Source organism: Zeugodacus cucurbitae, chromosome 5 (assembly GCF_028554725.1).
Source record: "Zeugodacus cucurbitae isolate PBARC_wt_2022May chromosome 5, idZeuCucr1.2, whole genome shotgun sequence".
Taxonomy (NCBI): Eukaryota; Metazoa; Arthropoda; class Insecta; order Diptera; family Tephritidae; genus Zeugodacus; species Zeugodacus cucurbitae.
In genome coordinates this window covers 52,040,237-52,058,348 of record NC_071670.1, presented here as the reverse complement: position 1 = coordinate 52,058,348, position 18,112 = coordinate 52,040,237, and the positions used below count along the sequence as shown (strand labels likewise).

At 34.9% G+C, this 18,112-nt stretch overlaps 1 protein-coding gene and 1 long non-coding RNA gene across 8 annotated transcripts in view; one reads left to right on the top strand and one right to left on the bottom strand.

The window, feature by feature from the left end:
* The window catches only part of LOC128921869 (uncharacterized), a 103,723-nt gene extending 100,823 nt beyond the window's left edge, over positions 1-2,900 (top strand). Inside the window, exons 4-5 of the long non-coding RNA XR_008471183.1 lie at positions 2,479-2,647; positions 2,760-2,900. This is a non-coding gene — a long non-coding RNA (uncharacterized LOC128921869). The remainder of the gene's footprint in view (positions 1-2,478; positions 2,648-2,759) is intronic.
* LOC105210619 (general transcriptional corepressor trfA) overlaps positions 2,729-18,112 on the bottom strand; it is a 137,721-nt gene continuing 122,337 nt past the window's right edge. For 3 of the 7 annotated variants that reach the window (XM_054230623.1, XM_011181693.3, XM_011181695.3), the window contains 4 exons: positions 16,098-16,600; positions 14,622-14,848; positions 7,660-8,297; positions 5,256-7,598 (listed from right to left, as the gene is read on the bottom strand). In XM_054230623.1, the coding sequence (XP_054086598.1) occupies positions 5,563-7,598; positions 7,660-8,297; positions 14,622-14,848; positions 16,098-16,292 (3,096 nt within the window). In that variant the 5' untranslated portion in view covers positions 16,293-16,600 and the 3' untranslated portion in view covers positions 5,256-5,562. Of the gene's footprint in view, positions 2,869-5,255; positions 7,599-7,659; positions 8,298-14,621; positions 14,849-16,097; positions 16,601-18,112 lie in introns of those variants that run through there. The other 4 variants (XM_011181697.3, XM_054230625.1, XM_054230622.1 and 1 more) reach the window with 3 other exon arrangements.

Below are 18,112 nucleotides of genomic sequence, written 5' to 3'. Positions count from 1 at the left end.
AATAACGGGATCGGTTTGAAATTTGGAACATAGTTGGAGGAAGCGTTGGCCTTTTCTATAAGTCCCCAATCTCCCCGATCGGTTCATAAATGGGGGAGTTATTCAATAAAAACCGCTGACAAAACCCCTACTATACGGTTCTGCGCGCCTGGTGCAAATCCTGGAATTTTGCTTTCAGGTTGGATGCATTTTCTTTGGTGTCACTAACACTACTACATGGAGTATACATGTTAGCGTTGCATACTTTATGGGTGAAAATTTCCCTATATAATTCGCAAAAAATTGGTTTTTTCTCAATAAATCGGGAACGAATAACGGGATCGGTTTGAAATTTGGAATATAGTTGGAGGAAGCGTTGCTCTTTTCTATAAGTCCCCAATCTCCCCGATCGGTTCATAAATGGGGGAGTTATTCAATAAAAACCGCTGACAAAACCCCTACTATACGGTTCTGCGCGCCTGGTGCAAATCCTGGAATTTTGCTTTCAGGTTGGATGCATTTTCTTTGGCGTCACTAACACTACTACATGGAGTATACATGTTAGCGTTGCATACTTTATGGGTGAAAATTTTCCTATATAATTCGCAAAAAATTGGTTTTTTCTCAATAAATCGGGAACGAATAACGGGATCGGTTTGAAATTTGGAACATGGTTGGAGGAAGCGTTGGCCTTTTCTATAAGTCCCCAATCTCCCCGATCGGTTCATAAATGGGGGAGTTATTCAATAAAAACCGCTGACAAAACCCCTACTATACGGTTCTGCGCGCCTGGTGCAAATCCTGGAATTTTGCTTTCAGGTTGGATGCATTTTCTTTGGTGTCACTAACACTACTACATGGAGTATACATGTTAGCGTTGCATACTTTATGGGTGAAAATTTCCCTATATAATTCGCAAAAAATTGGTTTTTTCTCAATAAATCGGGAACGAATAACGGGATCGGTTTGAAATTTGGAATATAGTTGGAGGAAGCGCTGGCCTTTTCTATAAGTCCCCAATCTCCCCGATCGGTTCATAAATGGGGGAGTTATTCAATAAAAACCGCTGACAAAACCCCTACTATACGGTTCTGCGCGCCTGGTGCAAATCCTGGAATTTTGCTTTCAGGTTGGATGCATTTTCTTTGGCGTCACTAACACTACTACATGGAGTATACATGTTAGCGTTGCATACTTTATGGGTGAAAATTTTCCTATATAATTCGCAAAAAATTGGTTTTTTCTCAATAAATCGGGAACGAATAACGGGATCGGTTTGAAATTTGGAACATGGTTGGAGGAAGCGTTGCTCTTTTCTATAAGTCCCCAATCTCCCCGATCGGTTCATAAATGGGGGAGTTATTCAATAAAAACCGCTGACAAAACCCCTACTATACGGTTCTGCGCGCCTGGTGCAAATCCTGGAATTTTGCTTTCAGGTTGGATGCATTTTCTTTGGCGTCACTAACACTACTACATGGAGTATACATGTTAGCGTTGCATAATTTATGGGTGAAAATTTCCCTATATAATTCGCAAAAAATTGGTTTTTTCTCAATAAATCGGGAACGAATAACGGGATCGGTTTGAAATTTGGAACATGGTTGGAGGAAGCGTTGCTCTTTTCTATAAGTCCCCAATCTCCCCGATCGGTTCATAAATGGGGGAGTTATTCAATAAAAACCGCTGACAAAACCCCTACTATACGGTTCTGCGCGCCTGGTGCAAATCCTGGAATTTTGCTTTCAGATTGGATGCAATTTCTTTGGCGTCACTAACACTACTACATGGAGTATACATGTTAGCGTTGCATAATTTATGGGTGAAAATTTCCCTATATAATTCGCAAAAAATTGGTTTTTTCTCAATAAATCGGGAACGAATAACGGGATCGGTTTGAAATTTGGAACATAGTTGGAGGAAGCGTTGGCCTTTTCTATAAGTCCCCAATCTCCCCGATCGGTTCATAAATGGGGGAGTTATTCAATAAAAACCGCTGACAAAACCCCTACTATACGGTTCTGCGCGCCTGGTGCAAATCCTGGAATTTTGCTTTCAGGTTGGATGCATTTTCTTTGGTGTCACTAACACTACTACATGGAGTATACATGTTAGCGTTGCATACTTTATGGGTGAAAATTTCCCTATATAATTCGCAAAAAATTGGTTTTTTCTCAATAAATCGGGAACGAATAACGGGATCGGTTTGAAATTTGGAACATGGTTGGAGGAAGCGTTGCTCTTTTATATAAGGCCTTATGTTGGACATCATAACTAATTTTTGGATCAACAAAAAACAATAAACCAAAAATATTTCAATAGTATATAGATAAGTCGTAAAAATAAAAATAAAATATAGGATTTGATATTTTTATATAATATATTTTAAATATATTTTAAACATATTGCACTATTTAATAAGACAACAATTTTTGTTTGAATTTTGAAATTATCTTAAATAAAGTAATGAATTTCCTAATAAATATTTTTATTACACAGGTGTCGTTGTCACACTCGGTCGTTTGGATTGGGATCTGCAAGGGTGTGCGCACGATCTTCTGGCCACTTATTATACCCGGTTGTGTTCCATTGAAACGTTTACCAGCATCTTCCGGTTTGACACTGCTCATTTCTGGCTTGTTTACGATCGCCTGGTGACTAATTGTGGGTAAGTGTCAGTCGATATCATATGTTTCAAAATACAAAATATTTTATTATGTTTAGATTACACATACAGTTGCATTTTAGTTTTATCGCATCTTTAAATTTTTTGATTTCAGGTCTTATACGTGATCGTTTCAACTACTCGTTCACCCTGCATTTCCTCAACATGTTGTCGTTCATTGCTGCCATCTCGTGGTCACTTGAGGCGTTGGTGCGTCGTTATCGCTGTTATGAAAATAATATGAATACCATATATTAACACTGGTAGCTCAATTGGAGATGAGATATATAAATGTACTACAGTTGAACTGCCCTAACTCGAATCACCATAATCCGAAAAAAAAACTTCGAGTTATGGCAGAAAATTTGTATGAAATTTGACTTCTATTGCCAATTCAAGAGTTCGAGTTATAGCAGTTCAACTGTATATATAAACATGTTTATACTTTAGTTGTAATTTATATATGTATGTATAAGTCCTCCTATAATATCTTAAATAACAATAGACATACTTGTATACATACACATACACATACAATATATACATACACAAACATAGATAATTAAGCCGCTAGAACTACATTTAAGAAATGTAATTAAATTGTAATGAAAATATACAAATACAACAAAGTTTTTAATTATTTCTTAAGAGGATCTACATAGAGGCACGTTGTGAGTACAAACGTCGGGAAAAAATGAGCCTACTTCAAGTGCTGTAATTTCTATTCTGTTAGTGAAGTGAATGCGTCAGTGTTATGGGTGTTGAAATTTCCTTTCATATATTCCACAAAAATCATCGAAATCGGTTCAGACCTACCGCAGTTATGGCCATTCGAAGTGGTGGTGTCACAAGAAGGGGAATCCTCAGCCCTCATTTCCGCGCATTTGGATGCGCAAAAAAAACGTTAATTAAGCTGGAAGTTGCGAATATTTTTTGCTCTTAATTTAATTTGGATATCTCTTAATGCGTAACAAGTTAGAAAATGTGCGTACTTTGGAAAATTCTATAAGAAATTTCCATTTCAAATACCTCATATAAATATTTTATTTTCCAAATTGCGACCACTTCCGTTCTCCAAATCATATACATATATACATGGAATTGGTGTAGAATTCTTCAGGCTATAAGAATATATAAACGTTTTTACTAACTTATGGGCATGGTCTAATTTTATTCCAAAAAAACACGAAATTGACTCTCAAACTGTCGGAAATAAGGGCTTATAGCTAAAATATTTGAAGAGTTAGAATTCTACAAAGTATCTCAGAAGATGCGCAATTCTCTCAAGATATCGTTAGCAAAAAAAATTTCATCAAAATTCGCATTAAAACCGCTGTTTTTCCCGATTTTCACTTTGAAGTTCAAAATACAAGTCGAAAATTTGAATGCCAATGAAAAACCATTAATTTTTGCGAAATTTGTGCCCGCGGGCATATGCTTCACTTTTGACACAAGCCACATGTATACATGCTGCTGGCATACATATTTACATATACCATGGCTGGTGTGCCTGTGTGTGGCGCATGTGAAAAGTGAAGCATATGCATGTGGGCTCGAATTTCGCAAAAATTCATGGTTTTTCATTGGCATTCAAATTTTCGACTTGTATTTTGAACTTCAAAGTGAAAATGGCGAAAAAAAGCGGTTTTAATGCGAACTTTGATGAAATTTTTTTTGCTAACGGTATCTTGAGAGAATTGCGCATCTTCTGAGATACTTTGTAAAATTCTAACTCTTCAAATATTTTAATTATAAGCGCTTATTTGTGACAGTTTGAGAGTCAATTTCGTGTTTTTTTGGAATAAAATTTGACCATGCCCATAAGTTAGTAAAACCGTTTATATATTCTTATTGCCTGAAGAATTCTACACCAATTTCATGTATATATGTATATGATTTGGAGAACGGAAGTGGTCGCAATTTGGAAAATAAAATATTTATATGAGGTATTTGAAATGGAAATTTCTTATAGAATTTTCCAAAGTACACACATTTTCTAACTTGTTACGCATTAATGGATATCCAAATGAATTTGAGAGCAGAAAATATGCTCAACTTCCAGCTTAATTAAAGTTTTTTTGCGCATCCAAATGCGCGGAAATGAGGACTGAGGATTCCCCTTCTTGTGACACCAACATATACATACAACATATACAGCAACAATAGTTAGTCTACTCAGTTTTTTTACAACAAATAAAACACATCACAAATGGATTAGATATATCAACTAGACTTCTTTATTGAAATTTTCAAGTTATATTTCAACATAACACTTTCAATTTGGGTTATAATATAACAGTTCTACTTCAAAGTAACAATCAATCCAATCAATTAGAGCAAAATACAGATTATACATACATTTTCTGAAGACGAATTGTAAAATACGAGTACAATTTTTGACGATTTATAAAAATTACTACAAAAATACATACATATAGACATTTAAATATGGATACATACATATATGAATTTATAATATTTGCCAGTACATATCTATATAACAATTTGCATTTATATTTTATTTAATAAATTTTCGTTGATTTCTCGATAAATTTAACTAGTTAGTTCGTAAAAGGCACATTAGCGTTAAAGATTGTTTTGTCTTGACTAAATTTTTAGAGAAATATATGCCAGCTATACTGGAAACATATGTATAATTAAGTTCCATGAGCGGCTGGGCATAGGCAAATACAATAAATTTGATACAATATATGATTAAAAATATTTAAGAAATTTCAATTAGTTTTACACATATTACAAATTGTTCATTAAGTGTGTACAATTTACCAAATACTTGCTTTAACTCAGCATTCAACTTTTTTTTGCTTTTCAATACTTATGCTAAATTAGTATATTATTAGTAATATTACAGTGAAACCAAGTTAATACCTACTTGGATCCATTTTGGATAAACTTTCTCAGTATGGGTTAACGGCCGCCAAGCCAACACGACCACCGGCGCGTGCAAATACCGGCTCCGCATAGCTGTGACGGTAGCCCTTCGTAAGATTGGATATACCTTTTGGATTCGGTATCGGCGCACCGGTTGTGGGTGGTGGCGGTGTGGCTGGAGGATAATAATCTGTATGTTTTTCGGGTTGTCGGCGATTTGCGCGATGTTCCGGCGCACCTGCTGCGCGCACATCGGGCGAGTACTCACGTCTTAGCGGTTCGCGATGTCGCTCGCGTTCGCGTTCGTCGCGTACATGTGGCGTATCTCGCGAGTGATCGCGCACAGCGCGCTGTTCATAACGATAGGCATCACGGTAGGGATCGCGACCATCTGTCATGTCGTTGGAGCGTTCACGCATTACGCGATGGGCGTCGAGTCGTTTGCCTGACGCTTCACGTGTTGCACGCATGTCTGGCGCATATTCCTGGAATGCACGCTCTCGGCCATGCTCACGCAAATGATGTTCACGTGGCGGTATCATTTCGCGAGGTGGCAAGTTACTCTCCTCCCAGAGTTGGCCGCGTGATCGTGAGCGCGAACGTGCTGCGACTGGCGGTGGTGGTGGTGAGTCATCGAGGCGCTCTTCATCACTCCAGTCAGCGTATGGACGTCCGTTATCTGCGCGCTCAACGGAACCGCGATTTCGTGGCCTGTAATCGCTGATATCTTTATCTTCGGCAAGATCATATCGACTACCGGTACGTTCCATGGCGCGGAATTTGTCCTTGGCATCCTTGAAGCGATCCTTGGGTGTGACATCGGATCGTCCATTTGAGTGAGCATATTCTATGGGTCGCACTTCATCGTTGACCCGCTTTGTATATGACGATTTGCTGTGCTGTGAACTGAGTTTTGTGTGTAGCTCTTCCTTCGGTGGTGCTACTGCCGTCGGGTCGACTGCACCATCAAATGCCTTGTAACGCATTGCGGATGATTTCATCATCTTCTCCATACTCTGTATGTAGGGTAGGCTTTCGGGTTCGCGGTATGGATTGCGCTGATTGCTGCGCGAATATTCTTTGCGCTCATGATCACGGTCTCGTTCTCGCTCGCGTTCACGTTCACGCTCCTTTTCACGTTCACGTTCGCGTTCGCGCAAACGTTCTGGCTCTCGCTCGCGATCGCGATCGTGCTCACTACTGCGCGTATGTCCCAAATCTGAACGCGAGTGTCCCAAATCCGAACGCTCTGGCGAGTGTGTACTACGATGAGCTGCCGCATATTTATTATGGCTTGTGGTTTGTTCAAAAGGCAGATCGGCTGGATCGACATAACGATGACGACCGCCATAGCGCTGTGCTTCGTCGACAGCATATGACTTGGACTGCTTCTTTGCAGCATATTCGATGAATTTCTGTTTATCTGTTAAATTTTCTTTGCGATAATTTGAGGACGGATGCACGGGCATATGATCGCTAGCTGGATCCGAGTCGTTAAACTCCTCAGCATCATCGAGTTTGTGTTTAGCTAAACGTTGATCGGGCGTTTCGCGTTCCAATGAAAGTTTTTTGTTCAACAAACGATTGATTTCATTATACTTATCAGAGTCGCGTAGTTTTGGATGCTCGCGTTCACGATCGCGTTCTCGGTTGCTACTAACACCACCTCCGCCACCTCCACCGCCACCATCGGCGCGACGATAATATTCCTGTTTGGTTTCGGCCTGCATGACGCGATTAAATTTCGCATCGTAATCAGCTGGACGCATTATAATCGGCTTAATTTCATCCTCTCGCGACCAGCTTGCGGTCGAAGGGGTTTTCGAACGTGAATCGCGCTCATGTGGGGGGCCAGCGATTTTCTCACGATGCGCGCTTTGGCGCGGTGTATACGGCTTTGCGGGTAAATCGCGCAAATAACTGTCTTCTGGTGGTTGAACGGCGCTCTTACGATTCAACTGTGGATGATGGGGAATTATAGGCGGTGAACGTTCCATAGCGATCTGTGACGGTTTGAGTGCAATGACTGAGTTATCCGCTTCGTTAGACCACTGCTCATCCTCTGCGAAAGTAATAAGGTAGAATAATATATATAAATATGAGATCAGTTCAATTACACTTACCACTCGAACTGTTCAAATCCTGTCGCTCTGGACTCGGTGCCAAATCCGAACCGATACCCGATGAGCCGCGTGATGAGACTTGCTTGCCACCGACCGGCACTGCTGTCTCATTGGGTGTGGCGCCGCCCACAATCAATGCATTCCGGCAGCGACGCAGCTCGATGGCTGTCAAATTACCCTTGGAACGATGTACGGTATCGTAGTCACGTGGCGGCAGTAACAAAGGCGGTCCGTTACCATTCAATTTGGCACGCAGCTCCGCGGCTAAGGAATCGAATAGCTCGCTAGTGGGCTGAGGCAGTGGCAGTGGTTTTGTGGTCGCCGTGACTGGCGGTGAACGTGAAACGGGCGAGCCGCCGCTGTGCTCTTCGCTGCATTCAGATTCGCGTGTGCTGTTGCCAGTATCGCTGCCCAGCGACGAACTAAATCGTTTGGGTGACGAGTCGTGGCGGCGCTGATGTTGTTGCTGTTGCTGATGTAGCAGTTGTGATTGCTGTTGTTGTGACAAGTAATGTTTGGACTTGCTGCTGTTGCTGTGTTCATTGCTGTGACCATTGCTAGACATGTGGGCTGCAGATTTACCATTGCTGCTGTTGCTGCTGCCGCCGGACGTGGGCAATGGCGGTAAAATGCCCAAACTGCAAAAGTAAAGGAAATAAATGCACATGAATAACTGCATAACTGTGTAGAAGGAATCACAAAATGAATTGAAAAGCAAAAAATATGTTAACAAAAACAAGTTGCAACGTTGTAAGTAAAATTGTAAATCGGCTAGATATCGTTGGGTAGGCGTGTGATAAGTGCTAAAAAAGCTACGGCACATGCCACACCACATTACTAAAAGCTATTGCAATGACTGCCCGCCAGCCAGCTAGTGCACTTCCGTCACCTGAAATTTATGTGCCTCTCGAAGCAGCGACACTTGCCGAAGGGCGCCATAAACTAAGCCCGACAAGTGGGCACGCTGATGACATAAACATTCGTTAGTACATTAGGGTGGTTCAATTATTTCTTATATACAGTTGAACTTCCTTAACTCGAATCACCATAATCCAAAAAAAAAACCGCGAGTAAAGAGAGACTTCCGAGTTACGGAAGGTAATTTGTATGAAATTTGATTTCTATAGCCAATTCAAGAGTTTGAGTTATGGAGAATATTAAGAAAATATTAAATCAATTATACTGTTATAATACATTGCTAGACCGACAAGCTTTGCGAGAATTTATATTCAGAGCGTTTTGGAAGCATTGAAGCGTGGCTATGTAGTGAAAGGACTTGATCGGCATGGATCAAAGCGTCAACCGATCCACCACTGTCAGCGTTGATAAGATTGAAAAGAAAGGTGCTTTCTTCATTTTGGTTGATATTTTTTGTATGAACCGCTTCGGAGACAGGCCCAAAGATGCGAATATACTGATAAAGTTACATCGGTAGACGCTTCCCAACAAGACCCAAAAAAGCTATCAATTTTATTTGTAATGTTATACTTCTCTTCTTATTCCTATTGCAGAAACTCTTCTTGAGGTATAACTTTTTCCTCTACTGAGGCTTAAAATGAAATTGGATTCGGCATACATGTGTTAAGGAGCACACCTAGTGCGAAATTTCAAAAAAATCTAAATTTTTTTTTTCATATTTTGGTAAATTACACCTTTAAAAATAACATATTACAAATAGTTTTTGAGTTATAGCAATTTAAAGAGCAGCCGCTCGGTAACAGTGAAAACGATCATTTTATCTTTAAACGCGTTTTTCTCGAAACAGCATTTTCCGAATTTACTGCAGTGATTACTCAAAAACAAATGATCCGATCACTATCGAATTTTTTTACATGTTCAATATATAGTTCTCCGTACAATGACCTATCGATTTTTGATCTGATCAAAAAATCGAATTTTGGCAGGCCAAAAACGACCAAAAATGTCGTTTGTCGTATCTTTATATTGAGAGCACGATAGTCAAAAATAGTGGGAGATAAGAGATATAAGATCCGGTATCTGTGAAAAGACCAGTAGCACAAAAGGTAACTTTATGTTAAGGGAATTTTCAAAAAAAAACAATTTTTTGCATTTTCGGTGAGTGCAATATCTTAAAAATATTCTCTGAAAATTTGACCCGATAATTACTTTTCGAGTTATTCGACAAATAACAAAGACCACTCGGGTATTTCAAAACGATAGTGTGAAACTTTAAATGCGTTTTTCTCAAAACAATGTTTTTTGAATGGGTGACAACTGTAACTCGAAAACCGCTCAGTAGATTTTAATGAAATTTATACAGCTTTTAAAATACATAATAATACTAGGTTTGATCGAAGCTTTTTTATTCTTTCAAAAATTTAAATTTTTTAGGACCAATCAACAAAAATCAACAGTTAATTTTTACCCGAAAATCTATAATAAAAATTTCCTGACACCGCCATTTTGTTAATTTTTGAAAAAAAAAAAAATAAAAATGCTTCGATCAGGCTCAGGATTATCTATGTATAAAACAAATTTTTCTTATCCGATTGATTTTAGATGAATCTCCAAGGACTTATGTTTGTCAACGCAAGGACCTTTTTTGAACTGAATCAACAAAAACAAGTATAATTTTGGAAATTATAAATTATTTTTTTTCAAATTTCCGTGACTTCAAGTCAAAACATTGTGTAATAAAGCCATATTATTAATTTTGTAAAATAACATGATTTAATAGCAAAAACAATTACTGAAAATTCTAATTTTTTCGTGTCTCTGCCTCTTAAGCTTATAAGTAAAATTTTTTAGTTTTTATTTTTGAATCAAAAGAGAAAAAACTTCAACATATTTATGATTATCGAAATTCTAAATTTGCCGAAATTATTTTAGGATTTCGAGCTGATTTTGAAATATGTATGTATATCATCTAGAAATGAAGCGAATTTGAAATTAGAAAGTCGAAAGTAGTAAAAACTCTCCGAAAACAGTACCACCTTACATTAATTTAGCCATAAGCAATGTAAAGCGAACTGGAAATGTCACAACTCCATGGAAGACAGTAAAATGTTGCATGTAAATACTCGCACTGCTTATGTATGTATGTAGGAAGAATAACTTCGAGGCGACATTTAAACGAATCGACAATGACTTCGCTATGCTCAAATTGTTTTAATGCAATTTACAAGAAAAATATAAAAAAAAAAATCGAAGAGTGAACAGCAATCAAATGTCGCCGAGCAAGTTAAATGATCTGCTCATAGCCGATTTTAGAACGCTTTTTGCGAACATGCGCCAAAGGCAATGATGCACTGTACGTGTACGAGTATCAATGTGTGGATTAAGGTTAAGTTGTTGTGTGATATTTTTTCTTTTACGGCGAGAACTTTAAACATGCACATGTTTACCGTTGATTTCATACAAACAAAATTAGATTTGATGCATTTGAGTTTTAATAGTACTGGCTCATAAAGTTGCACTTTGAGAGTAGGTGCCATGCACAAGAACTGCTGCACCTTAAAACAAATCAGCGTCGAAGTGATTACATCATTTGCTCATTTAAGTGTATATTATGTTTTTATGTACATGTGTAATTATATATGTGTGTGTGTGTGTGTGTCTGCAGAAATATGCATGTAAGTTTGCGCTTTTGGCACTTTTGTGTGGTCTCAGCCAGTTCGCAGTTGGCTGGTCTTGTCGTTATTGCCTAGTCTAGCCTCACTTGGCCTGATCTGGTTGGTTTTTTGGTATTTTTATTTCGTTTTCCTGCTGTCTTCTCATAGCCGCCGTTGCATGTTGGCGTTCGCGTTGACATTTTCAAGATGCCAAATGTGAGTTGTCGGTGAAACGACACGCCAACGACTTGTGTGTGTGGTTAATATTGAATTTCAAATTTGTGAATTTATTTTTAGGTGCATTGCAAAAACTGACAGATTTGGAATATGCGATCTATTTGTGGGTGGTTATTGCAGGCAAGTTTCCCATAAAGTACATTCTAAGGCGTTTGAAGTCATTTGAAGTGGTTTAAATTATGTTTCTTTAATGCAGATGTTTTATAATAGAAATATGACATCAACTGTGCTAAATAGCACTTGTTTTAAGAGTGGAAGATGCTGAAAAAAACGGAATTTCAAGTTCAAAAATAGTCGTGAATTGGAATCCTCTACACTAATTGGTGTTTTTGTTTAGACGTGTGGTTCTGAATGGGTCAATACTTTTTTTGGAGTTGGTCTTTTTAACAGCTGTTTGGCTTTTTATAATAAACAGACTTATGCCGGAGCAACGTTTATTGCTGACATACGGCCAAATTGCTGGAAAAAGTAGTTGGAAATTTTGGGTTCCCAAAATATATGGACGAAAAATGGTTGGTTTAAAATACTTCTAGTTTAAGGGGCTATACTAGTGGGAAAGTTTGAAAAAATCGATTTTTTTTTATTTTTTGCTTACTCGATAGTTTTTACTTTCAAAAATATCATGTGAAAGGGGTACGGTCGTATCTTGAATAATTTTTGAATGGCAAAATTCTAAAGAGCGACCGGTCGCAGGTGTACATAAGCCTCTGTAGTCGAAACTTTAAGCGCGAAACTAAAGTTTTCAAAATTGCTGGCATCATAACTGAACGAGAAATTGACCGATTGACTTAAAATTTAAACTGAATATATACTTGAATATATTTACTATACAATGACCTACGATCTTTTGATTTGTTGAAAACTGTCAATTTGGCATTAAGAAAATACCATTTAATTTTTTTCGGAACTACGCCATTTTGTTAATTTTTGAAATTTTAAATAAATTCATAGGAAATACCTTCAACTTTAATAACATTTTTGAAATTTTTTTGATTCAGGTTCTCATTCGACCATGTGAGCAGTTGGGGAACTTTTTTCTATGGCATCATCTTTTTCTCAATATTTTTGTAAAAAAAATCTCTAAAAATAGCTGAAAATATTCCTTAATATGTCCAAAAAATTTCCTTTTAAAATGGAAATTCGCCTAATTTTTCATGGGTTATACTGGTATAGGCCCTTAAGTATTTGCTCAGATATGTTTTTTTTTGCCAAAAAGCTATGTATTAAACTGAAAAATGCTATAAATCAAGTATATATAATTGTTTCATCAGATCGGACAAAAAATAATAAAAGACAGATTTGTATACTAACTAATAATATTCGAAATTTCAACTACAACAGATGATAACTTGTCAAGCCAAGCCTTATGACAGAGATGACAAGAGAGAAGCAAGACTTGAACCAGCATCCATTCCCTATCATTAATTTTGGTCCAATTCGGATTATATTATACTGGTGAAGACTATATAATAGTGATTTATTTTAAGATATTGATTCCACAGACATTGTATTTCTATATTCCATCGATATGTATCCAGATATACTGTATATGTTTGTATGTATAAATACGTAGCTACTCCCACCAATATTTCAAAGCAACGTAAATTCGCTTTTTATTAACTCTTATTAACATGTTACTAAGGAATTTCGCATAAACTCAAATCTAACAAAATTTAAAATTACTACTTAGAGCCGTGTTGGCCACCGCGATTGTGTCAAGTGTTAGTGTGTCAATTGGTGCCATATATTTTTTGTATTTTTTTTACTTTTTCATTTATTTGTGGTTTTCACTGGCGCCCACTTAGCTATATTGATATACGTATGAAGTGTAAGAAACACGACGGTGCAAAGGAGAAAGCGCCATGTTATGCTTAGAAAGAAAAAAAAAAGCTTGCGCCCACAGGGTCGTATGTTAAGAAAACTTGAAAACACTTGACAATTGCAAACAAATTACTTTTTCGACTGTATATATGATGGATAGTAAATATCAATACATACATATGTTATATATAATCTTATCTTGCAGTTTATTGCAATAATTTTGGCGCATGAGAAATTATTAGGAAAATCTTTAAGATTATAACTGTAAATTAATCAGCAAACAAAGCAAAACGAAAAAATTAGAATACAAAATTTCCGTCACATTTCGCCAGTTTCATACTGATTAATTATTCAACTGCAGCTGGCATTCGTGTTTTCCACCTTCATTTACATGGGCTCCGTCTCTCTCCCTCTTAATTTCCCATTATTGCCACAATTAATTAATGACACTGTCATATAAGCAAACTCAGCGCGCAAACTAATGGCATAGCGGTAAATATTGCAATGAAGCGCATGAAAAAAGTGGGAATCGCACACGAAACATGTCACAAAAGCCGTCATTGCCGGCACTGGGGGCACGCTGCATGCCACACCGCATGAGGAAGAACCGTAAAAAGTGTCAGCCTCAGCCTCAGACAGTTGCATCATAAATGGCGTTGATTGCCTACTTTAAACGCAGCCGTGCAGACTGGCGTTGTGTGTGTGTGTGTGGCACTTAAGTGCAATCAATGCGCATCACTTAAAAAGCTAGTCGATTTTTAAAACAAAAGTTTGCGAAATTTGCATTTTTTGTTTTTGCTTCATTGTTAGACTTTATTATTGCAAGATTTTCTGGCATAACTACTTCCGTGTAATCATCAGCTATATGGCTGCGAGGCAGAAAACTGAAAAATGTCTTTGTGCAATTTCAATGCAAATGTTGTGTTGTTGTGTGCCAACACGCAGCCATAAATTCGCATTTTTTCTTTTTGAATTTCAAACGTCGCTTTTATATTGTTGCTACAGCAAATTTGAAACAAAAATATAAATAAATATTTCTGCAAGTTTTCAAAGATAACTTTCATGCATGAGGTAGTTATGCAACAATTTGCTTCCTCAACACCAACAAAGTGATAATCGATGAAGAAATGACTGCATACGAGTATTTAATATAATATAATAAAAAAAATTGTTTTCATGATTTGAATATCATCAGCTGTGCACAATTGACGCAAAATTTTTGCAATTTTTTTTTCGTTACTTTCACTATTGGAAACAAAAGACTTAAGACACAAACTCGGTATAGTTTTCTTTTGCTTCGGAGAATAATGAATGAATGCTTCGTGTACTCACCGTGTTTCCAATTCCTCAAAGCGTTTTTGATTATCTGGCCGATTGATTAGTATTTGGAGCTGTTGATGCAACGCCTCGGCTGTGGACTCGGAATCGCAACGGTAGGCGTGTACGTGCAGTGGACATTTTGTTGCCGGATTATATAGCAACAAAACGCATGCAACGATATCATCTGTTTGCACGGAACTGGTTATGGCACTGTGTGGTATGAAATGTTTTGAGGAGCCCTAAAAGGCAAAAAGAAAAAAATATGATAAACATTTTTGATAATAAAAAATATAAATTTAAATATAGAAAATTAAAAACATCTTTTTTAAAAACATCTTTTTTGAAAAAAATGAAATTAAAACAAAAAATAAAATATATATAAATTTTTTGATAATTATATAATTAAGAAGTAAAAATATAGAAATTCTTTATATTTAGAAAATTGAAAATGCTAAAAAAATAAATGAAATAAATACATATATGATTTTGTTGATAATTAAAAATAAATTTAGAAAAAAATAAAAATATTTTTGAAAAAAAAATTAAAAAATAATTAAATAAAATATATTTGAATTTGTTGGTAATTTAAAAAGTAGAAATTTAAAATATAGAAATTTAAATATGGAAAAATAAAAAATATTTAAAAAAAAAAAATTATTATATTAAAACAATTATTATATAAATCTGTTTACATATAAATAGAAATTTAAAGATAGAAAAATAAAGAAATAAAAATATTTTTCGAAAAAAAAAATTAAATTAAAAGAAAAAATAAAATATATATAAATTTGTTGATAATTATATAGAAGTAAAAATATAGAAATTTAAATATAAAGAAAATTAAAAATCCTAAAAAAAATGAACTAAATATATAAATTTGTTGATAATAAAAAAAATAAATGTAGAAAAAAATAACTACACTTTTGAAAGAAAAATTAAAAAATAATAAAATAAAATATATTTGAATTTGTTGGTAATTAAACATTAAAAATATAGAAATTTAAATATGGAAATATAAAGAATATTAAAAAAATGAATGAAAAATTAAAAAAATAATTAAAAAAATTAAATAAATATAAAAAATTAATATTTTTGATAATGAAACAATTAAATGTTAAAAAATAATAAGAAAAATAAATCATTAAAAAATAAAATTTTATAATAAAAAAAATTTTTTTTTGGTCTTTAAACAATTAATAGTTAAAAATTAAAAAAATAATGAAATAAATAAAAAAATAGCATATAAGCAAATGCGTCAATGCACAATTAGAAAATTTAAAATATTTGGTGAAAAAATAATTAAAAAATAATAAAAAATCTATTTTTTAAATAAAATGTTAATTATTAAATTATAATAAGAAAATAGAAATAAAGTTATTGATTAAAGTATTATTTTTGGAAAATAAAAAAAATTAACAAACTCCTTCACCAATAATCATAAAAAAATCACACATTTCATAAACGATAAAACGCTAAACCTCAACTCACCTGCAATATTTTGATACCCTTGTGGGAGACCTGCAGCGTCACCTTGAGTGGCTCTTGGCCGCGTGACCGATCAATCAGATACGGCAGCACTGAGTTGATGACGCGTGTACCGCGCAAACCTTTCGCCTCCTCGGCGCCCAGAAACCAAACATAATAGGATGCCTTTTGTACATCACGTCGCAGGCGTAGTGCCATTTTTTATATGTATTTCTTTACTGTAATCTTGTGACTTGGCCAAAATTCAAAAAGCAATAAATATTACTTAGCCAACAACTCCAGTCTCCAGGCTGGTGGGTTGTTGGTGTTGTTGTGCTGGTCGAGCGTAGGTTGTTGGTGGTTTGCGAACACCGCAAAAGTGCAAAAGTTTTCTGGTTTTCAATAATATTATTTTTGGGTTTTTGTTTTTGTTGTTGTTTCTTCAATTTAATTGAGTTTCTGTGTTTATGTGGCAGTCAGTTTTTAGGTTGAAATTAATTATTCCTGTGGAAAAAAATTTGAGGCAACTGGAAATAGAATAGAAGAATAGAAATTTAAAAAATGGAATTTATTTAAAATTTAAATAATATTTATTAATGTTTAATATGAATATTTCGGTTTTCTGTGATGATATAATAAATATTTCTGTTCTGTCTGTTCTGTTCTGTCTGAAATGTGTTATATCCTATTATGCAGTTCATTAAAAATGTGGTTTTTATATCTAAACGTAAATTCAGTTCGGTTAAAGTGTTTTTAATTCAAAAGTGAGTTCACAATATACTATTTAATTTTATAAATATAAAAAAAATCAGAATATCCGATTATATAATTAGATATTCTTTATATATAATAGGCTGTATGGTAAGCTTATTATTATTATAGTTAAAGGAAAAAAGAAAATATTGAAATTTGAATTTTTGTCAAAAAACTAATTTTTCTGATAAAATTTTCGGCATCGGCTCGAAAAAAATAGTTATAATAAGAATATAAAAAAAAATCTTATTCCAAAGGTTTGTGCAAAATTCGAACAAAATCGCTTTTTCATAAGTTTTCGAAAAATCGTTATCACCGACATAAAAAATTGAGTTTTGTGATAAAGGTGTTTAAAGTTTTACATCCGTACAGACGTGGCCTGATGGACGCAACTTCCAATAAGTATATATCTTAGAATATCACTCGAACTGATTGATTAGATATTATTGGATATTATCCTATACATATTGCACTATTTAATAAGACAATAACATTTTTTTTTTAATTTTGAAATTTTTAAACCCACCTAACCCCTTAATGAATTACAATATCTTGTTTGAAATAGTTATATACGAGGTGTGTTCAAAAAATGAGGCAAAATCGTTAAATCCTAATATTTGTTCTGAGTTTCAAATATAAAATAATGATGTATGAATATCTGTTTACTCTACCGTTATAAAAAAGCTTGGAAATATTTAGAGTATTTTGCGATTTTCTGAATGTTTATTAAATAATTTCTATTTTATTATGATTTAGAAATATGGATCTCCCATTTTTGCACCTGATAATAACTGGTGACAACTTTAATATAAGGAAAATTGAGTTAGAGGATTTTTAAACCACCATTAGAGTACAGAATTTGTTTATGAGGTGCATATATATTTCATATATTTTGGGTGAGAGAGCAACTTTGTTGTCAAAATACTTATATTTAATCTTCTGATCGATGACATCTGTGACATATACATCTATCAAGAGCTTTTGAATAACATTAATGAATATTTTGATTTGTTTCAGAGGGTCAAGACATAGGTACAAAGAAAATGAAGAACCACTATCCGAAGAGGCGGATCTGAAGCTTAAAAGTTTACAAAAATAGTGATGGCATTGGTGGAATAGTCGCATTAAACCTGAGAGTGATTACTTTGAACAATCCGACAATAGAATTTAAGAATAATTAAAAAAAGTTTTTGAAAAAATTAAAAAATTACCATAATTTTTGAATAAAATTCGTTAACTGCCAATTAATATTTTTTTTATAATATCAAATATTTATTATTCTTTCA